The sequence below is a fragment of the Oratosquilla oratoria genome, chromosome 27, assembly GCF_046742065.1.
Source record: "Oratosquilla oratoria isolate Oo_2021 chromosome 27, ASM4674206v1, whole genome shotgun sequence".
NCBI lineage: Eukaryota > Metazoa > Arthropoda > Malacostraca > Stomatopoda > Squillidae > Oratosquilla > Oratosquilla oratoria.
The window spans coordinates 13,903,945-13,928,001 of record NC_134803.1 but is presented as its reverse complement, the minus strand read 5'-3'; the positions used below and the strand labels follow the sequence as shown (position 1 = coordinate 13,928,001).

The window sequence follows — 24,057 nt, the reverse complement described above, 5'->3', positions numbered from 1 at the left end:
AGGGGAGGAGAGGGAAAGAAGGAAAGGAATTATCTAATGTTGGGGTCCAAATTCTACTCTCTTTGGGTCCGATTGATTGTTTGACAATAAAGAGGTTCCAAATGTTACTGCTAATAATTAATTTACACACCATCTCAGATAATCAAAAATGCTAAGTCACCCAATTGAATAGAACCCTTTATCGTTAGCCCCTCATGCTTTTCATAATCTTAGACTTAGATTATGAGCATAAATTTCATTTAAAATTTTTCCTCCTGGTCCATAGGGGTTTTATTCAGTTGAGAGGCACATACCAGAGCTACGGAGGAAACGGATCACCTTCTCAGACTTCCCCGATGTATTGTGTTCATACCTGTACTGCTAGTGCTACACAGCTCATACGTACACGCCCTGCCTCTTGCAGCTGTACGGCGAGTTTGCTTACAACGAGTTAACGGACGAATGCGACTTCGCCGACGGCGACGACCGGAAGGCGCGAAGGTTCTTCCTCTCGGTCGGGTTCCTTTTGCCCTGCTGCATCGTTGTCGCCTCCTACGTGTACATCTTCGTCAAGGTGAGCAAGAGTCTCTCTAGATCCCATGGGCCTCTGCAAGTCAAGTAAGTCGTGACAACGCATATCCGTACACACACCTCTCCAGTTCAAATGGTCAGAACTTGGGGGAAAGTGGATGCGGGTGAGGTACGTGTAATAGTAATAGTAATTGTACATACAGATTTTTTTTTTTTTTTTTTTTTTGTATTCAGTAGGAGCAGCCAATATTTACAATTTGTATAGATATTAGTTGCAGACATAAAATTTGGGTAAACAGTGTTCACAAGAAGCTACCCACGTATAAAGATATACATACATTTACAATTTATATAGATATAAGGTGTAGATATACAATTTAAGTAAACAGTGTTCACAAGAAACTACACACGTATAAAGACATACATACATATACAAACTAATACACACACACACACATGACGCACGATTCCATGTCAAATGGTCCAGGACAAATGCTCACATAACTGTAGTAACAAATTAATATTCCCTGGCGGTATCCACGCAATTTATACGTAAATTAAGTTGGCCAGGTATAATGCCCACCAAAGCATACCACATCTACATCATACTATTCCTGTCCCCTTTCTCAATGTTTATTTGAGTGTGACGAAAAAGCATGTAAAATAAAAGTGATATACCTTGGTATACAGCATAGAGTGTAAAACGCATACCAAAGCAACTTGTGATAGATAGATAGATAGATAGATAGACTTTATTTGGCAATAAATCAATGTACATGAAGTGCAAATAATGACAAGAATACATAGTTCGAAATAATAAATGTAAATTGCCGAGGATAACACAAAAAGCATGAACACTTATTTCCATTGTGGTCCTCATCAGGTAATTTTTCTACATTAAGTCACACGGACAAACATACATAGGGGGTTGAGGGGACCAGAGACACTCATGAGTAATACCAGTCAGTACACATATGACACATAAACATTGTTATAGTTTTGCTAATATTACTGAAATGTTTGTACACATAGGAACATTGAGTCCATATATTTGAGCACCATCCAAAAGGAATATTGCATTAAGCAAAGGAACAACAAAATAATGTTAAACTGTAACAAAACAGTATGAGTGAGAACTATATCGGAGTAGTACCATTAATAATATACTGACACGTGACACGTAGATAACAAGCATTTCTGAGCATTTGTTGCCTTGGTGCGAGCAACCGTCCCGTGAGCAACTGTCGCGACACGTCTGTATTTGGTTTGTTAGGTCGGTCATTGAGTTGGTTCAGGTGAAGTCGTCAGATGGGTGCTGTGAAGGGCAGGACTGTGTAGGTTCAGGCGAGGTCACCAGATGGGTGCTGTGCAGGGTAGGACGGTGGCCTGTTGGGTACGTTCAGAATCCACATCTTCCACGGCATATAGACCTGGAACGAAAGGAAAGGAAACAGCAGCAGCAAGAGCAACTCACAGCAATTTGCCATGCACATTATACACAGTAGGAATGAAATTGAAAGAAGACCTAGGGCTTCAAAATAGGTAGAAATCACTCAGAATTGATCAAAATATGACATTTATGCATATACATTGCAAAATAACAAAGTTGAAAAGATAATACGAGATTCATAAACACCTGAAAACAAGTATGATTTTATTTCATCTTTGCACCAAGAATATTTCTTTGTCGCGGCTCGTGCCGCTTAAATTGTTTTTATCGGCTTAAGAAACCTGCACAGCGAAGCTATAATAATAATCCCATACCACACTCCTGGTCATATGGCCACTTCCCGAAGGTTGAGTGTGGTTGGAATTTTCCGCCAGAATCATCAGAAATTTAAAATTCCCGGCTCTGTGCAGGCATGTGCATTGTCGACCCCACCTCCCCCTCCCTACCCCTCCCTTCTTAGCCGGCTTGCCTGAGTCGTCACTTCAATGAGAAATGAAGGCTTTGCCTGTGGGAGGAGGGAGGGACCCTAAATATGTGCAGGTTTCTTAAGTCGATAAAAACAATTTAAGCGGCACGAGCGGCGACAAAGAAAAATAATCGGCTGAAAGAAACCTGCACAGCGAAGCTATGCATGAGACGAGGACAGGTGGGAGGAGAGGTGAAGTCTGATTCAAACCTTTATTACGTGTGTCTTTCCTATGGGAGACTTATTCATTTTATCACTCAGTAGAGGGGAGAAAAGAAACGTCAAGTACCCACACCGAAGAATGTGACATGCACAACATTGCACTGTTCACACAATGCGTAAATTATATGAAAATCATATCCTGTTCAGCGGTTCCTGGGCCCCCTCCCACTCCTCGGTCGCCCTTTGCCCCCTCCACCCCCCCCCCTTTTTTTTTTCTTTTTTTTTTCTTTTTTTTTTTGAGATGAGAGGGGTGGAGCCGTTTCCATGGCGACACATGGGACAGGGGCGACCGAGTGATAGAGACACCGTGTCCCCACGGGAGTCGTCGATGTCCAGCCCCTAGGTCCCGCACCCGCTCCAGAGTGGGTGCGGAGAAACGCCAGCGATGCCATGAAGTCCCTGATGCTGTGGGCGTGCGGGGCATGGCCCGGGTCGGCTCTCTCCAAAATGCGGCAAAGCAGGTGCGCCCGGGACCTCGGGGTTAGGGGAATCCTAAATTTCGAGTTGTAGAAGAGATGATCCTCAGAAATCTCTTCCGTGTGCTCCACGTAGTCTTCGAACGCACGGACCGGGCGCAGCGGTTGTGGGCGTCCTCCCTCCCGGAAGGATTGTATTCTGAGAGGGCCAATCATGTCGTCCGCTCGGCCGTTCCTGGCCAGGAATGTTGGTGATGGAGAGAGGGTTAGGGCCGAGCTGTCCTCCTCCAGTTTGGAGAAGGACGGGTGGCGGGTGATTGCCGCCAGCTGTGAAGCCCTGTAGTCCGTAGTCAAGGCGAGCAGAAAGACGACACGTTGAGGGAAGTGTTCTTCCTCCATAATGGCCTTTTCGAACGCCAGGTACTGCAGAACACGATGCAAGGACCAGGCCAGGACCGGTTGATGTCTCGGCTCTCTCGAGGCGCTGATCCCCTTCATTAGGAGGGTTCACGCCCTCTGTGGCACTCGGATGTTCATGCCAAAGCGTAGCGGATCAGTGAGGGCTGTATAGTGAGGCAAGATAGCCGCCGGTACCCTGTTGGTGGAGTCAGCCAGCCAAGTCAGGAAGTCCAGAACCGTGCAGGGCCCACACTGCCGCACTGAGGACGGAAGGTGAGCTCTGAGCATCTTGTCTGCTGCCTCTGTAGAGAAGAGTTGGCTGAGAGCTCCCCGTAGAAACTCCAAGTATCAATTTGGAGTGACGCTTGGAGAGGTGCGGTAAGGCTGTTGGCCAGGCAGGCTGACCCCAGTAGAAGGGGAGAAGGGCCCCATCTCATTAGCTCCCCGAACCACGGCTGGGTTGGCCAGTAGGGAGCTATCAGGAGGACCTGACCCTTGAAGGACCTGAGGGTCTGCATCACCTTCAGGAGGACCAGTGTCGCTGGAGGAGGAAAATGAATACGTACTTCCAGCTGTTCCAGTCTTCCGTGAAGGTGTCTGGGCCTCCTGTGCGTGTCCTTTGGATGCAGGTGAGGTAGAGGGGGAGCTGGGTCGTGTTTGGGGAGGCAAACAGGTCCACCTCTGGGGTGCCGTAGCGGAGGGAGAGCGACTCGAACACTTGTGGGCGTAGTTGCCACACCACGGACAGATTGGATGACGGACAGATTGAAACATGAGATCGGAATTAAAAGAGGACTTTACGTAAAAATAAAAAACGGGGAATCACACCTTAGATCAAGATATAACGAAATGGCAAAGCTGGTTAAAAGGAATACACGTTCAGCGAAACGTAATTATGAAATCAAGGTTGCCAGTCAAGCAAAATCCAACCCAAAGGGTTTCTTTCACCTCTATAGAACAAAAAATAAAGAGAGAATAGGACAAATTAAAAACGATGAAAATGTCATGATAGAATCGGAAGAAAAAATGAGTGAGGAGTTTAACAATTATTTTCTATCGGTGTTTACTAATGAGAGGTTAGATAAAGTACCTGACTGCGATCCGATTTTCAGAGGGGATGAAGAAAATAGCCTAACTAATATCAGCATTAGTAAAGAAGAAGTTATCAAGCAGATTGACAGACTTAAAGCTACAAAATCTCCGGGTCCGGACGAAATTTTTCCAAGAATGCTTAAAGAGTGTAAATTTGAAATCTGCGACCAGTTAACTGAAATATTCAATAAATCGGTAGACACTGGTTCTGTTCCAACTGCTTGGAGGCAGGCAAACGTTGTTCCTGTTCTTAAGAAGGGAGATAGATCGACCATATGCAACTACAGGCCAATCAGTTTGACATCGGTTATAGGAAAAATGCTTGAATCAATAATAGTAAATAGACTCAGAGAACACATTCAAGGGCATAATTTAATTCGTGATTCACAGCATGGTTTCTCCAAAGGTAAGTCATGCGTGACTAATCTTCTATCCTTTTACACTAAGGTATATAAGGCGTCAGACAACAATGAAAATTACGATGTTATTTACCTTGACTTTAGCAAAGCGTTCGACAAAGTGCCACACCAGAGACTACTAAATAAAATCAAAGCCCATGGCATAGGAGGAAAAGTGTTAGAATGGATTAGAGCTTGGATTAGAAACAGAAAACAACGGGAATAAAATCTAGGTGGGGCAATGTTACTAGCGGGGTCCCCCAGGGCTCGGTTTTGGGTCCCTTGTTGTTCATTATGTATATAAATGACTTAGACGATGGGTTAAATAGTGATGTTAGTAAGTTTGCGGACGACACTAAAATAGGACGCCTAATTAGGTCAGGAGAAGACGCCCAGATTCTGCAGGATGATCTTAATAAACTGTTAACATGGTCGGTGAAATGGCAAATGAACTTCAATATCTCTAAGTGTAGCGTGTTAAACGTAGGGCTACACAACCCCGAAAATAGATACAACTTAGATAACACGTTTTTAGAAAAATCTGAGTGCGAGAGGGACTTGGGAGTTCTGGTGAGTCCGGACCTTAAAACCAGGAAGCAGTGCATTAGCGCCAGAAATAAAGCAAACAGAACATTAGGCTTCATTGCTAGGACGGTAACGAATAGAAGTGCAGAGGTAATTATTAAACTCTATCTAGCGATAGTTAGACCCATTCTTGACTATGCGGTACAGTTTTGGTCTCCGTCCTACAGAATGGACATAAATTCACTAGAATCAGTACAGAGAAGAATGACCAAAATGATACAAGGACTCGGAAATTTGCCTTACGAAGAGAGGCTTAGGCACCTAAACTTACACTCTCTGGAAAGACGCATAGTGCGGGGTGATCTAATAGAAGTGTTCAAGTGGATCAAAGGCTATAACAAGGGTGATGCAAACAAGGTCATCATAATAAAACAACAGGGCAGGACTCGCAGTAATGGGTATAAACTGGACAAATTTAGATTTAAGAAGGAAATAGGCAAGAATTGGTTTACAAATAGGGTGGTCGATGAATGGAATAAACTTAGTAACCACGTAGTAAGCGCTGAAACTATCAGTTGTTTTAAAAAACGATTAGACAACTTTATGGATGGGGATGACAGGTGGTGATGGATACGGAGCTGCCTAGTGTAGGCCTTATGGTCTTTTGCAGTCTCCTTTATTTCTTATGTTCTTATGTTCTTATGTCTCCTGAAAACTGGATAAAGCGTCCGCTCAGTCGTTCTCCCGGCCCGGAACATACTTCGCCGAGAGTGATATGGCCCTGCGTGATGCCTCGGCGAAGATGTCTTCCGACAGGGCTAGGAGTGGACCTGGTCGGGCCGTACCTTGCCTCTGCACGCACTGTACTGCCGTCACATTGTCTATGTCCAAGCGGACGCTCATGCAGGAGAATTCGGGGTGTCGCTCGAGTCATTCTTTCACCACTATCAGCTCCCGAAGGTTGATGTGTAGTGACCTTCTATCTTCCGACCATCCCCGGCAAGCTTGATGTCTCCAGCTCCACTGGAAGCCCCACCCCATGTCCGAGGCGTCCGCCGCTCCTTCCATTCGAGGTGGGGGGGGGGACTAATGGGACCGACCGGCGTAGTGCCCCCGACCGAAGCCAGGGACGCAACAAGCTGTGGAGTGCTGAGGGTACCGGCCCGGGTAGGTCGCGCGGGAGGATCAGTATGCTCCTGTCGACCTCCCGTACCAGCCGTCAGCGCCCCAAGCGGCTCAGTGGAAGGGCCGGGGTCGCGAAGTTAAGGCAACCCCCCCCCCCACCCCACCGGAGTGCTGACCGGACCTGAGCCACCGACACCATATTGAATCGCAGGGCTTTCAAGAATTTGTTCAGTGCGCTCAGGTTCATAGCCAGTCTCGTTTTTCCTGGGCCTTTTTTGGTGTGGTAAAGATAATCAAATTGGTAGGGCAAGGTGGATCCCGATCCCCGGAGGGTGTAGTGAAGTTACAAAATCGATTGTAGAACGTATAACAACATACATGCGAGGCCGAGGTCGTTTCCGAGCGACCTCGTCCTTGGGCGTTAGTCAAGAGGCTTCGTCCTGGGTGAAGACGTTCCCTGAGCGTCTCCCGCTAAGACGGGCCTGGACCCTCGGTATGTATCCAACTCACCCTAAGTCTTCCCGCGGGAAGTCCTCGAAGCCCGTGGCGAGCGTCCTTATCCAATAGTGTGCTATAGCAGTTTGTGACGTCTCATCACCCACAAGCTGACTTCCATATGCTTAATACCTAGTGACATCATGTGATTATACTGTGACGTCACCGGATTTAATCATGGCGTCATAGGATCGCCTCGTGAAGTCACAGGGACACAAACTGACGTCATAGGACTATATCGTGACGTCATTTTATCACATAATGACGTCATCTTATCATACCGTGACATCACTTTATCGTATGTTGACGTTACCTGATCACATCGTGAACTATTATCACATCGTGTCATCATGTAATCATATCGTGACGACACCAACAAAATGACGTCACAGGACCCCCATCGTGACGTCATATGTTTTCATTGTAATTTCACTGGACCATACAATAATGTTACAGAATTAGTGATGTCACATGGTCACATCGTGATGCCACAGGGTTACATCACGTCACAGGGTCACATTGTGATGTCACAGCATCACGTGACGTCACAGCATCACGTGACGTCACAGGATCACATCACGGCGTCATAGGATCACATCGTGATTTCACAGAAACACATCATGACCTCCAAGAATCATATAGTGACTTCAAAGGATCACTGACGTCACAGGATCACATTGTGATATAGCGAGGTGTCATTTCCTGGGTGCCTGGACAGCCTAGTAGGGCGGAGTCCAGATCGAGACGTCAAATGATGTCATTCAGGTGATGAGAGGACCCCGTACTGAAGAGCGTTTCCACCAGGCGAGACCCCCTCTTTGCTGAATAAAATCCCTCGCCGCTACACAAGGGAGATGTATGTAAGGTCATACCATGAGAAGGGACGGATCTCGTAAGAGTCCGTCGTGGTAGGAGGATAAGGTAAAGATGAACGGAGGTGGTCTTCCACCCCGTCCCCCAACCCGACGGTCGTCTGATGGGGGGGGGGGGTTCCTTATGAGAGGGGCCTTTCAGTCCTATACCCGCCGCCGGCGCGGAGGGGCGGAGGGAAGGACCAGGAGGGAGTGTGGGAGGGGGGGCCAGAGCCGGAGGCTCATTAGAAGGCTGCTCTGGAGGGGGGGGGGGGAGGATGCTCTTGTCTGCGCGGCCTGAAGGGCCGGATAGCGAGATAGGGCAGAGTCGAAGACGGGGCCTATCAGGGACGGAAGGAGGGTGGTGCCGTGACCGGGATGTGGAGGGTGTGGACGAGCTGAGCGTCCCAGGCCTCTTGGGAGAGATAGAACTCTTTCTCGAGCGGGACTTCCTGTTGGGTCTACGTGAGCGGCTCCGGAAGGAAGGTGGACTTACGGACCCGCCCGAAAAGGCAAGCCGAAAGGTGTTAGAGGGCCACGGCCTGAGTCTTGGCTTTGGCCTTGCCCTGGGCCTTGGCCTGGGCCTGGGACTGTGCCTAGGACTGGGCATGGGCCTGGGCATGGGCCTGGGCATGGGCATGGGCCTGGGCCTGAGCCTGGGCTTCGGCCTCGGCCTGGGCTCCGGCTTCGGCCTGGGCTTTGGCCTGGGCCTAAGCATGGGCCTGTGCCTGGTCCTGGGCTTCGGTCTGGTCCCGGGCCTGGGCCTGGGCCTGGGCCTCGGCCTGGGTCTGGGGCCTCGGCTTCGGCCTGTGCCCTGGCCTGGTCCTTGGTCTCGGCCTGGGTCTCGGCCTGGGTCTGGACCTGGGGCTGCCGAGAGACCTGACGACCCTCGGGGGCACCACCCTCCGTACCATAAGACACGTCCCCCTGTCCTCCGAGAGGACCCGGGTTGTTTACCAGGGACGACTCGGAGACGGGGACGGATTGCGAGCGTATAAGGTCAAAGTCTACGCCTAGGACCTGACGAAGCAAGCCGTGAGGCGTTAGAGGACCATTGATGGTCGGAGGTATGGGGCTGCCGAGAGGCCTGACGACCCTCGGGGGCACCACCCTCCGTATCATAAGACACGTCCCCCTGTCCTCCGAGAGGACCCGGGTTGTTTACCAGGGACGACTCGGAGACGGGGATGTATTGCGAGCGTATAAGGTCAAAGTCTACGCCTAGGGCCTGACGAAGCAAGCCGTGAGGCGTTAGAGGACCATTGATGGTCGGAGGTATGGGGCTGCCGAGAGGCCTGACGACCCTCGGGGGCGCCACACTCTGTACCATAAGACACGTCCCCCTGTCCTCCGAGAGGACCCGGGTTGTTTACCAGGGACGACTCGGAGACGGGGACGGATTGCGAGCGTATAAGATCAAAGTCTACGCCTAGGGCCTGACGAAGCAAGCCGTGAGGCGTTAGAGGACCATTGATCGTAGGAGGTATGGGGCCACCGAGAGGCCAGACGACCCCCGGGGGCACCCCCTTCCGCACCACCAGACTCGCAGCAATGGGCACAAACCGGACCAAATAGATTTAAGAAGGCAACAACTGGTTCACTAATAGGGTGGTCGAAGAATGGGACAAACCGGCAGCCATGCAGAAAGCACTGAAACTATCAGTTGATTAACAAGCAGGAAACAAACTCACCGGCAAAAAACCAAAGGCCGGCAGCGGGTATACCGCTCAGTCCGTTTCCGCGCTAGAAGTGACGACTCAGGCGAGCCGGCTAAGAAGGGAGGGGTAGGGAGGGGGAGGTGGGGTCGACAATGCGCATGCCTGCACAGAGCCGGGAATTTCAAATTTCTGATGATTCTGGCGGAAAATTCCAACCACACTCAACCTTCGGGAAGTGGCCATATGACCAGGAGTGTGGTATGAGATTATACTATAGCTTCGCTGTGCAGGTTTCTTTCAGCCGATAAATACCTTATTTCATTTGTGAACAACATTTTTTTTTTTTTCTAATCAAATATTAGTATGATTTTATAAGTGAATTTTTGAGACGGAATTTGAAATTTGATAGATTTTTTGTATTGGTTAAATCTTTATTAAATTTGTTCCATGTGTTGACGCCTACGATTGATAAAGACTGTCAATTTTTGTTTGTTCTATATTGAGGTTTAAAAAAGTTATTTGTGTGCCTGGACGCATAGCTGGTTTCATGAGTAATATAAAATTTCATTATATTTGGAGCCATTTACTTATTAAAAATTTGGTGCATAACACTGGCGGTTTTGTACTTTATTAACTCCTTGAATTTTTAGTAGATTTAATTTTTTTTATAAATTATTTGTATGGTCTAGTTGTCCTACATTGCATATCATACGTAGGGCTTTCTTTTGTAAAGTAATTATACGTTGTAAATTAGTTTGATGTGTGTTACCCCATACTTCTGAGCAATAGTTTAAGTACGGGAGGAAAAGACTACAATAGATGGTCCGCAGGGTATTTTTATTTGGGAGATTTCTCATTTTAAGCATTATTCCTAACGTTTTTGATAGCTTTGCTATCACATGATTAATTTCATATTTCCAGTAAAGTTGATCATCTAGATACACACCTAAGAATTTACTGACAGACGCTTCTTCAACAATTTCATTGTTTATTTTGATAGGGTTATTACTTGCATTATTATTGTAAGAAAGTAAATAGTTTTAAATACATTTAAGGAAAGCTTATTGACCGAAAATAGTTTTTCATATAAATTAGAGGATTTATTTAATAATTTGTACGACAGGGTGTTTTTGACGTATACAGAGACTTCACCGCCTTTGTGGAGCTGACGATTAACGCTGTATGGAGTATAATCCGGTAAGAAATTAACTAGACACCTGGGGTCAATCCATGTCTCACTTATCACTATGACGTCAATTCTTTTATTGACTAACGAGATAACAATCAGTTTACTGGTAATTGGCATTTAAGCTCCTGGCATTAAAGTGAATCAAAGCGAAACCGATAATCTCATGAAACTCAGTGTCAAATTGTGTATCACAGTAGTAATCGCAGTCTTTTGTTAGCTTTGAGTAAAAATCTAATTCAAGGTCAATTGGGGTGTTACTGTGATTAAGTATCGTAAATTCTTTGTCTGGTATTTTGTCTATATCTTTGTACTTATTAACAACGGTGTATACATCCGTGTTTTTTGTTGCATAATATGTTGAGGAATATTTCAATTTCTGTGTTGGATGAGGTATGAAAGGGAAATATTTTTGAATAGTGTGAGCAGAACAATTTTTTTAATACTAGATATATATTATACTCGTATATATATATATATATATATATATATATATATATATATATACAGTATATATGTCTATATACACATAAAGACATATACACTATATCATACATATATGTATATATATATATATATATATATATATATATATATATATATGTATATATATATATATATATACATATATATTATGGTTATTTTCGACAGTATTTGCTGGAACATTTGCGCACATAAAATTAGGTAAATGATGACAGATTGAACATTTCAAGTGATTCTTTGGGACAAAGGTTTGGCAGGAAGAACAGGTATTTGTTTAATTTAGTTTTGTGTTGGTAGAAGTGATCATGGTTATGGTTATGGTAAAAGACTTAAAGAATTTGCAGATCAAGAAGATAATCATGTTGACAAAGCTAAAATTATAATTTAAAAGTCGGATAACTGATCAAGGTTACTCACCTGAAATACCTTTTGGTCATTGCTCTTCTCAAACACCTTGCAGTCCCTGGTCCACGTCGATAGTAGCTTCCCTTCCTTCCTCAGGTTGCGTGCGGCTCTGGCTATCTCCCTATTGGTCAAATGCTCGTTCATGTAAATGCCCATCCCCTCCAGTTTCTTGGCGTTCTTCAGTACGTGCATTTTCGTCTTCCTTGATATAAATCTGACAATCACATTCTGGGTACCGTCCTGTCGTCGCTTTAGAGAACAAACCACGATTCCTTACAAGTGTCGATGTTTCTGTGTTGACCACAGTTATCGAAATATTATCTGGTCATAATTCGAAGGCAAGTTTTCTGCGCAGCACTGTCATAATAATTACATTATCTGGATTGTTCTCGAAATGCTTCGGGTGCATCAGATACAGGTTTATATCTTACGAGCTACATCTTGTTTGTTGACCTTCCTCCCTTCCTACAGGCAAGACAGAACGCTTCTTTAATAAAACAGCGATCCATGAACACCTCAAAGACATCCCTCCCTAAGGAAAAGAGATCCAAATCGTTCAGGTAAATCCAGATTACACATGTACACACATCTATGGAAAAATCGCGTTGATACAGCACGGAATAAATGTCTATAGGAAATGTTATTTTCTTTCTCTTTCTCCCCTTCTTCCCCTACGTCACTATCACGCAGACGCTGGTCGGTCGCTGGACTGCGACGCCACGACATCAGGATCGCCCTTACCATCGGCGTCATCTTCGTCGTCTTCCTTATCTGCTGTTTCCCCGTCTCCTTCGTCCACTACTACGATGAAAAGGTACGATATTAATGCAACACCCACTCTGTCAGCCAAATTCTGGCTGTACAATATGTCAAATAATCATTATAAAGAAACAGCTGTGCGCGCCACACCTAAAGACAAGGTGAGCCCGAGAGAAATTGACTCACGCCACAATTCCAGTGTCATAATCCACTGACACTTTGGGTTGAGCACCTATAGCACACACACGTTTTTTAATACCCTCAGATGCTCGCTGCAACCAGTAACCACATAACCACATTATGAGATACTATAGTATCTCAGAATCCCCGCAGGCACCACGTGCAAGACTTATAATTATCGATATAGTCAAAGCATTTGTAAGAGTACCAAGGTTCAGATATTTTCTCCATACCCAGAGTATATCTCACAGTAGGCTGGTTGTCGGTAGGAGTCGGGAACCACACCTGAAATACTTTAATGTCCCCAAACATGAACGCAAGGCAATGGCCACCTACTCAAAACATTCTCATATTACCCTTAGATACAAGCTGCACTTCAAACTTAGACGACGGATTGTACATTAATCGCATATCTGGACTGCATTTATATGGCAGCTGCCGGCAGTCGCTTAGGATATTTCTTAGAAACTATTAGTATTCATTAGCCCCATACCTGAAACATTTGAGTACTTTTAGATGCCAGCTACATGCAGTAGCCGCATACCAGAAGTATTCCCTTTTTCAAAGCGCTATGTCCATTAAAGGAGATTACCATAGACAGAGGAGAGTATCCAAAGGCACAGCTACTGACGCGATCCACATTGTTAAAACATATATATGGTATTGATCACTGGTGAAAAATGTAGTAACACATTTGTAAATCACAAATGACACCACAGTCGGAAGAAAGACCGAGTTAAATAAGCGAATCTATATATTTCGATTACTAACTGCAATCCTCTTCAGTAGTACAAAGTAGGAGGATGGTACTAACTTAAATAACAACCTCTTACAAAGGGAAAGGAACTAGGGATGGAGTAAATATCACTACCCTCACTCTTAAGTGACCTGAGGATGACATGAGGTCAGGTCAGGGGTAGGATACCTGTTAACAATTTGTTTTGTAATGGATAATCCTGAGATTATGTCTGGGGTCCAGCGGTCACTTTTTGTATGAAGTGGCAGCTGCCGACAAGTCTATCGAAATATACACCAAACGTGAGGACGGAACTTTTATTGATACGACGTTTCGCTTGTTACAGCTTTTTCAAGCACATAGTCGTAATACACATGACTGAGATTGAATAAGAAGAACTAGGGGAGCGGGGGAGGGAGGGAGGGAGAAAGGAAAAGAGGAAGGTATGGGGTAGGAGGGAGGGGTCACTGAAAGATACAGACATATTAAAACATGGTAACCAGCTGAAATTTAAAGTAAACAGAAAACCCACTAACAAAAACTGATCTAATCCATTTCCACTCCCACCATTCCTTAGGGCACTCAGAACTTGCATTGAAGAATACTTGGAAGAAGAGTGTTGGTATATCAGGGAAAATTTCCAGACTTCATTGTTGATAGATGTGTAGTGACACATCAATAACTCCGTTTTCTGTGGTTACGTTTCCCACGTATTTTGTTTCCACGAATTCCGATGTCTTTACTCTGCCAATATCATTGTAAAAATTGTATTTCACCCTCATCATAAAAATACGCCGCATAGAAATAATTATTTTCATCATATTTATTATATTATATTTTTGTATAATAATGGTAATTTTTTTTACAAGTGAACACCTACGTGATATAGCAAGAGAAAACTAATCATTATTTTTTTAGATTATAATACATCAAGGTAATATACAATTTTCTTGGCGGAAATCAATAACAAAAAAGTTGCTAAAACATATTTACTAACGAACGAAGTCGCAGCGGTTGAATGATACGCCATATTTGTTTTGAAAGATGCCGAGATTGAAGAAATGAAATATGATAAATTCGTCTATTCTAACCTAATCTAACCTAACTTAAGCTACCTAACCTAATCTACCTAACCTAACTAAACTACGTAACCTAACCTATATTTAGTAACTCGGTACCTCGAATTCTAAAGATCATTCGAGTCCTCGTCATCGTCACGGATGCTGTTGGCCTGATTATTATTGTGACTCGAGTAACTAACAGACGACAACAGAACCCCGTGTTCTCTCATAAAGTCCAAGGAAGCCCTATTGTCTTTGTAACAGAGCTTATCTTCACCTGGAGTTGGAGAACACCCGGTCCACAACGTGAAAGCCATCGTCTAACTGACAGTGACTAGACTGGACAGACGACATCATGGCGTCTGGACCGTTTCCTAGCGGCTCCGTTCGTTAGTAGATTTGCTTTAGCAAGATTTTTTTTTTTTTTTTTTTCCAAGAAAATCGCATATTACGCTCATGTCCTATGATTTCCAAAATTAATATTTAATTTTCTAATGCTATATCGCGTAGGTGTGCACAACTAAAATAATACCGTAATCTTTTCAACATTCACATGGAGGTATGCACGTCGACAATAAGTTGATCTTACCAGATATTTCCAAGACATCAAAATTTGTCTCACTCCTACAAAATCATGTAGGTTTCCAAACCTACAATTGGTGACTCTGGAGTGACCGTTCCAGCCGCCGCCTGCTGAGTCGCCGCCCCGGCCTACCCTGCCCAGTCGCCTCCTTCCGAGTCGCCGCCCCGGCCTTCCCAGCCGCTGCCTGCTGAGTCGCCGCCCCGGCCTGCCTAGCCGCTGCCTGTTGAGTCGCCCACCCAAGCCGAGCTGAGCTGCAGTCGGCGCCCCGTGCTAAGCTGCTGTCGCCGAGCCGAGCTACTGTCGCCACCACGAGCCGAGCTGAGCTGCCGTCGCCGTCCCAAGCCGTCGCCACTAACGTCGCCGACCCCAGCCACCTCCGTCTGAGCTGACGCCCCCGCCGCCCCGAGCTGTCATTGCCAAAACCAGCAGTTAGTGACCCCGGAGATATCTCAAACCTACAAATGGAGACACGTGGAAGTGAACTCTACAGGTTCTGCTGACAGACGACGCCTGCTACCATCACCGCATGTATCAGTCGCTGCACTCCGAACCATCGCCGCCCTGAGCCGTTGCCACCCAGTCCCGCCGCCAGTCCGGGACCGCCCTGCCCTGCCGATAACGCTTTCTCCAGCCTCCACCACCGCTCTGAGCTCTCTCAATCGCTACCACCGCCGCCTGTCCCGGACCGCCCGCTGAGTTGCGACCACCGCCGTCCAGAGCTGTCACTGTCGTCGTCTCCAACCGCCGACGTCGCCCCGAGCCGACGCTGCCGTCGCCGCCCGAGCTACCGTGTTGGAGCCGTTTCAAGGTGGATTCAGATAAAGGTTCGTTTTGAACACTTTATTCCCTACTGCTGGCTGGTCTGATAAAAAAAACTGCTGGCAAGCCCAGAGAAAAAATTCCGGAGGTTGCTAGACTTCACTAGCTAAAAGTTACAGAAATCAAAAGGGGCGTTCCACGCGAAGGGGTGGCCAATAAGAAACATAAATCAAGTATGAAACTGTGGCACTTTGAGCGTTGCCAAAAAAGGGTATCGATGTGAAGATCGTTGGGTCTCGGTCCCACGGCGTGAGCTTTCCCAGCGGTGACTCCTGACCTTTTGTCTCGCGTCGACCACGAGTTTATTTAAAGTCTGCCATGTTCCTTGACCCTTCTCTGACATATGGCCAATAAAGGGGTGTCTGGCGAGCGCTGTCCCTGAGTGCCTGGCTGAATGGCCTTTTGTTGTCCTTTCATACCCGAGATGAAAGAAATCTTCTGGCGTCTATTACAGGGTATATCACAGCCGCCGCTGGACTGCACGCAACTTCCGCAGCCATCTGCCCCGAGTTCCTGCTCATGCGCCACTGCCTCCTCGTCCACGGACTAATGCCGGCCACTCCTACTGAAATGCCGCCTGCCTTGCCGGACAGACGCCAGTCGCCAACCACCGCTTCCGGATTGCCAGCCGGACCGCCTGCCCGTCCACGATCCCCTACCAGCCTACAAGCTAACACCAGGCCTTACACCCCCTGCCATTTCGGTTACATTCGATCCTGCTGACAACTCATCACGCCTCAAGGCAAAAATCTCGTTCCTCCTACCTCGTCACATGGGGGGAGCGGGTATTGTAGTGACATGTCAATACCTCTGCTTTCTGTGGTTAAGTTTCCCACGTGTTCTGTTTCCACGAATTCCGATGTCTTTACTCTGTCAATGTTATTGTAAAAAAATTATTTTATCCTCATAAAATTACTCCATATAAAAAGACTTGTTTGCATCATATTTATTATAATCCATTTTTGTATAATAATCAAGCCTATGTACATACATATATAAGACTATATTTGCATATGTAATCGTTTCATCATCCACATGGAGGTGTGCACTACTATGTAATGACCTTCGACAATAAGTTAATCCTACCAGAACGTCAACATCAATGAAGACCTCCAGAAGAAATCGTGCTCGTTAGAAGAACTCCGACAGAAGACCCTACAAGTCATCAACGGGTACACTGACCACAGGGCACTGTATACGGATGGTTCCAAGTGTGGCCGTAAGACAGGGACAGGGTTATGTAGCTCCACAATCCGGATGATGTTCAGATTGCCGGACCATACGAGCATTTATATTGCCGAACTATTCGGAATATCCAAAGCGATAGAAAATGCTCAATCTGACACACATAGTAACTTTGTTATTTTCTCAGATTCTTTGAGTGCATTACAGTCAATTAAATCAGGTAACCAAATGAGGAATTCTCTCCTGGGCAAAATCATTAGCGCACTCTCGACGACCAACAAGTTCATTACTCTCTCTTGGGTACCCAGCCACATTGACGGGAGGAAATTGCCATAGCAAGGCTGAGGATGAATTCCACCTACATCACCCACCTAGATCCTTTCATCACTGGCGTATTTCCTCCCCAGTGCAACATCTGCAACACGACACTATCTGTAAGACACATACTCATACACTGCAAGAAATATAACACACAGCGCCAGGCGCTTATACATCACTGTAGACTCAAGAACATTCATTTAAACGTGACAAATCTTTTGGCCAATGACTGTTTCCTAATTGACAAAGTAGTGTTTTATTTGCGCACAACGGGACTGTTGTGGAAATTGTAATAGTAAATTAAACAGGATCGCAGGTTCACACCAGGCTTAATGACCCCCTTATGGGTCGATAGCCTTAAGATCCAACAACAACAACAACAAAAATCCTACCAGATATTTCCGAGACATCAAAATTGGTCTCATTCACCTCTACAAAACTACGCAGGCATCCAAACCTACAGAAGGCGTAAGCATCAGGGCAGGAAAGTCAAACGTCTCGTGTTATCAACCAGCGACGTCGCCACCAACCTAACTCGTATTCTAAAAACCACCAAACTGGAAGTAGTGTGCCAGACTAGTAGGACAATTAAAGACATCACGAGGACGAAAATAAACATCGCCAAAACGTCGAATAATAACGCCGGTGCTTATAGAATTCCATGCTCGGGATGTGAAAAATCCTACGTTGGGAAAACATCATGCGATCTAAAAACCTGGATACGACAACACCGATACGATGTCCGCCATGTTGTCACCACCAACGCGTGTGTTGCACACCGGAACAGTAGCAACCACTTGATGGACTGGGAAAATGCAGAACTTCTAGTACATGAACCTGACAAGATCCATAGAAAATATTTGGAAACAGCCATCATACAAGGGACCAACACAGTTGAACAAAATAAGGGCATGTTCAATATGTACAAAAGAGATCGGATGACCGTGATCGACCAAATGTCCGTGATGGGGGAAATGTTAATTTTGATGGGAGAAATGTTAATGAGGCATTGAATGTCAATGAAGGACCAAATAATAATATAGAGCAAGGTATAAATAAAAAACAAAATGATAAATGTAAGACATGATATTGAAACTCAAAATGTGTCGAAAAGAAATAATCACGAGTTTCTTAAAACAATATACATTAATGTTCGTAGTATTAGGAACAAATTTCAAGAAATACAGGCGTATATCAAAAGCGAAAATCTCGATATGATAGGAATAACCGAGACATGGTTAAATGGTACAGAATTCGAAGCTGCGGGATTTAAACACTTTCATCAGGATAGAAACCACAAGAAAGGTGGGAGTGTTCTGTTGTACGTTAAAAACAATGTTCATGCTTGTGTTTTAGAGAAAGTGAAACAGGATGCATATGATAGTTTGTGGGTTGAGTTAACCCAAAGAAATGGACAAAAAATGAAAGTAGGTGTAATATATAGGCAAAAGACATTATCATTAGCAGACGACAAACTGTTATTTCAAGAACTGTCTAGTTTCTGCAACCGCGATTTATTGATAATGGGTGATTTCAATTTTACTGACATTGATTGGATGACCCTTGAACATGGCCATATAGGTAGTCGCTTGGTTGATTTTCTTTGTGACAATTACTTAATTCAGCATGTAAAAGAGCCCACAAGATATGGAAACTTACTCAATCTATTGATCACTAGGCGCGAAAACATGGTAACTGATGTAGAAGTCGGTGAAACTGTTACAAATAGCGATCACAACTTAGTTAGATTCAAACTCCTAAAAAAATTTAGAATAGATACTTGTGTTTCTAAAATACCCAATTTCAGTAAAGCTCAGTTCATAGGACTACGTCAGGAGCTTCAGCTTACAGATTGTGAGGCAAAATCAAGCGAAAGACCTGTAGATCAGATGTGGGAAATATTTCAAAATACGCTCACTAAGATGATTCATACTTACATTCCTTTTAAGGACAGACGTCCCCCAAATCAGGCTCGCCCAAAGTGGCTCGACAAAGAAACTGAAAAAAGTATTGCTAAAAAGAGACAGGCTTATAAGAAATATAAGTGCTCGGGTGCATCTAATGACTATGAAAGTTGTGTATCAATACAGAGAGATTTAAAAAAGACAATAAAAAAAAGAAAACGACAATACGAAATGAACATCGCTGATAAATCCAAAAAGAATCCCAAAGAATTCTATAATTACATTAGAGATAAAAAGGTTGTTTGGAATCACATTGGTCCACTATTATCTGCTGACGGTCAACTTGAATATTCAAATGAAGGAATGTGTAATATTTTAAACAATTATTTCAGCTCGGTATTCGTAAACGAAACACCTCAATGTGAACTCCAAACTGAAACCTGTGAAAGGTCTTGGGTAAACTTACTCACTACGGTTAATATAACAAAAGAAATAATTAAAAGGTGTATAGAGAAACTCAAAGTTAATAAAACACCAGGGCCTGACGGTTGGCATCCAAGAATCTTAAAGGAAATGAAAAATGAGATTGTTGTTCCATTAGAAATTATTTTCAAGAAATCCATCATATCCGGAGATGTCCCAAGAGAATGGAAGCCAGCTAACGCTACTCCCATATTCAAAAAAGGTGACAAAAAGAAACCAAAAACTATAGGCCTATAAGTTTGACTTCAATCGTAGGAAAAATAATGGAAATTATCATCAGAGATGCTATCGAACATCATTTAGAAAGTAACTGTTTGATAAATGATAGCCTAAATTACTCGAATTCTACAACACAGTTATCTCGTATTATGACAAAAGAAACAATATAGATTTAATATATCTAGACTTTGCAAAAGCTTTTGATACCGTCCCCCACGAAAGACTACTTACTAAATTAGCTTCACACGGAATAAGTGGTAGCCTATTAGGTTGGACTAGTAATTGGTTGAATGATCGAAACCAGAGAGATGTTTTAGATGGAAAACTTCTAGATGGAAAAATGTTACATGTGGAGTTCCTCAGGGTTCCATTCTTGGGCCACTTCTACTCATAGTATATATAAATGATATAGACCATGGACTAAAATCTACTGTTTCCAAGTTTGCTAATGATACAAAACTGTGCGGAATGGCAAATGATCACTTTAACCAAGTAGATATTCAAGAAGATTTAGATAAATTACAGCAATGGTCTGAAAAGTGCCTAATGAAATTTAACACAAGTAAATGCAAGGTAATGCACATAGGTAAAAATAACAGTAAGTACGATATCAAGTTATTTGGAAATTCGTTAACAAAAGTGAATAGTGAAAAAGATCTCGGCGTAATTATCAGTAACGACCTCAAATCATCCAAGCAGTGTATTTCAGCCTCTGAGAAATCAAATATGATTCTAGGACTGATTGCGCGATCTTTTGACTTCAAAAGTCCATCACTCAGTAACAAGCTATATAAATCTTTAGTTCGTCCACTTTTGGAATATGCTGTTTCCGTATGGTCACCGAATCTCATTAAAGACATTGACAGATTGGAAAAAGTACAACGGCGAGCCACAAAACTGATTCCAAATATCAAAAATAAATCATACGAAAATCGACTAAAACATATGAATCTGTTTTCCCAAAAAAGCGTAGAGTCAGAGGTGACTTGATACAGGTCTTTGAAATTCTAAAGGGAATTGACAACATCAAAAGTGACAACATTTTCACACTGAATGAGAATCAGACCAGAAACAATGGTCTCAAACTCTCCGGAAATAGATTCAATGTGGAAGTAGGTAGAAACAACTTCGCCAACCGTGTAGTTAATGAATGGAATAAACTTCCTGCACAGGTAGTGCAATGTAGCTCAGTTCAAAGCTTTAAGAATCATTTAGATGAACACCTAAGCAAGATGTTGTAATGATTATAATTTATTTTATATTATTTGTTTTTGTTTTGTTATCATTTGTCTGTTTGATTCTCATTTATTATTAGTTATATGTCAATTTATTATTATTTACTATTTACCTGTTTGTTTATTATTTGACTATACCTGTGCATTTATTTATGTATTTTATTTGTTATTTACATTATTATAGTTTTTATTTATCAATTTATTATCTTTTTTTTCGCATCCGACCTAGATATGGACCAAAAGGTCTCTTGTCGGCATGCTCCACCTTTGTAATCCTTTGTAATCTCACCCCACCTAATTCCTTTAATATCCATTGCCTACAAAAATTTAACCTATCCCTAGTTACCCTCCAACTCCCCACCCCTAAGTAGACATTTGCCGACCCTTCTTATTTTCTTCTTCCTTTTGTTCCTCTGTTGTGAGCTTATTGCCTTCACCCAGTCAATTATTCCATCTTATCCATAACCTTTCCTGTTCCCAGACATTTGTTCCACCTTCTCCTTAACCTTTCCTAATATTCAGTGACCGCTTCCCCCTATCTCCCTTCCTCCCTCCCTCCCCCCGTTCCCCTAGTTCTTCTTATTCAAACTCAGTCATGTGTATTACGACTATGTGCTTGAAAAAGATGTAACAAGCGAAACGTCGTACAAATAATGGTTCCGTCCTTACGTTTGGTGTTTATTTCGATAGACTTGTCGGCAGATACCACTTCATACAAAAAGTGGCCGCTGGACCCCAGACATAATCTCAGGATTATCCATTACAAAACAAATTGTTAACAGGGTAGTGATATTTACTCCATCCTTAGTTCCTTTTCCTTTGTAAGAGGTTGTTATCTAAGTTAGTATCCTCCTCCCACTTTGTACTACTAAAGAGGGTTGCAGTTAGCAATCGAAATATATAGATTTACTTATTAAGCTTTGTCTTTCTTCCGACTGTGGTGTCAATTGTGATATATTTATTAGAGACAATACCCATGCTCCTTTAACCCCTTGCATTATTGACCAGTTGCACTTTCCTAGATATAACTGATCACTTGTACTCTTCCACAGGGCCGGTACCCGACGCTGTTGCTGCTGCTGCACCCATTGTACTGGTTCCAGTACTGCCTCAACCTGTTCATCTACGTCCTCCTAAACACGCAGTACAGGAACGCCTACGTCAACTTTCTGAAAAACTGGTGGCCGACCTTCAGAGAAGTAAGTAGCCACTGGAGAATGTGAGTGTGTGTGGGTGGGGAAAGGGTTTGAGGGTTTCTGGGGTAGAAGGAAAATAGAAGGGAGCAACGTGGTGAGTATTCATTTATATATTCATCTAATTATTTTTTCATTTATTTATGTATTTATCTATTTATCTATTTATCCATCTCTATTTACCTATTTATTTACCTATTTGCTTATTTATTCATTTATTTATACATTCATTTATTTATTTATTTGCTTATTTATTCATTTATTTATACATTAATTTATTTATTCATCTATACATCTTCTCATTTGTCTACTTATTCATCTATCTAATTTTTATTCCTTTATCTGTATATCAATTTATTTATTAATTGATTTATTCATTCCTTAATTATATATCTGTTTATTTATTTGTCTGTTTACTTGTTTATTTACTTATCTAATTATTCAATAATTCATTTATTCATCAATTTATTTACTTATTTATCTAGATATCTATTTGTTGATATATATATATATATATATATATATATATATATATATATATATATATATATATATATATATACATTTCTTTGTTTATCTATATATGTAATTATTCATTTATCAATTTGTTGATCTATCTATTTATTTGATAGATGACAGTGAAGTGGTTCAGCACCACTACAAGTCGGAGCCGCCAGTCCTCCTACAGGGCTTCACCGCCCACGTCCCGCACCCCGAACCGTAAGAAGCCCATCGATCAAGACGTCTCCATATCTCCCGAGATATCCAATAGTCCTCGTTCGGTAGCTCGAAGAGTCCAGCCTCCCATCCAGACTCCGGAAACGACTGACCATTCAGATATACTTGAACAAGAAACCCAGACAACTTCGAAACCCGGTCATACCTCCGACGATCCAAGTTTGGCCGAAAATATCTAGGAGTCCCCCCGCGTCACGCGACTGTGACATTAACATGATAGAACCTCTCATCATTAATTTCCCAGCCTCTGGCTCCTAGATTTAGATTTGGACCGTTCCTTAGAAAGCTTCCAAATGGTAATGGGTCACATATGAAGTTATGCAGCTTCAAGCTGGAGATATATTTCAAATGTACCCAAGGTTCTGTTTTGGGACCTTGGCTACTCGTGATGTATTTCAAGAACTTAGAACAAAGATGTGAACCAACAAATCCAATTGTACAAAAATATGTACGATAGCAGTGAAAATAGCTTAAACTATAGAGCTGTTCAAACAATATTAGAATATTTATGTTAATATTAGGAAAAGTGCTCAACAAATTCCAAAAGGGGGAAAATATTGTATAAATATATGTATGTATGTATATATATATATATATGTATATATATATATATATATATATACATATATATATATATATATATATATATATATATACATACACATATGATTTAAGTGGAGCACGAAACACAGAAGTCTTAGTTCGAGTGTACTCCTGACTGGTTTCATATATATGCTTTTCAAAGGAATCACTCTTTCATTCATTCCTTTGGAAGAGCATGCCGGCGAAACTAGTAAGGAATAAACTCAGAATCCTGTGTTTCATACTTACGCCAACCTGTCAGAATGTCTGATATATATATATATATATATATATATATATATATATATATATATATATATATATATATATGAATAGAATCACAACTGACGGTGATATCAATCAAATAATTCCGACTGTCGT

The 24,057-nt window shown here is 43.0% G+C and overlaps 1 protein-coding gene across 1 annotated transcript in view; it reads left to right on the top strand.

Annotated features, from left to right (window-relative positions):
* Window positions 1–23,635, top strand: part of LOC143039910 (protein trapped in endoderm-1-like) — a 52,378-nt gene extending 28,743 nt beyond the window's left edge. The window contains exons 4-8 of the mRNA XM_076210268.1: window positions 404–553; window positions 12,153–12,241; window positions 12,372–12,495; window positions 22,216–22,362; window positions 22,989–23,635. Coding sequence (XP_076066383.1) covers window positions 404–553; window positions 12,153–12,241; window positions 12,372–12,495; window positions 22,216–22,362; window positions 22,989–23,273 — 795 coding nt within the window. The 3' untranslated portion in view covers window positions 23,274–23,635. The remainder of the gene's footprint in view (window positions 1–403; window positions 554–12,152; window positions 12,242–12,371; window positions 12,496–22,215; window positions 22,363–22,988) is intronic.
* The last annotated feature ends 422 nt before the right edge of the window (window positions 23,636–24,057 follow it).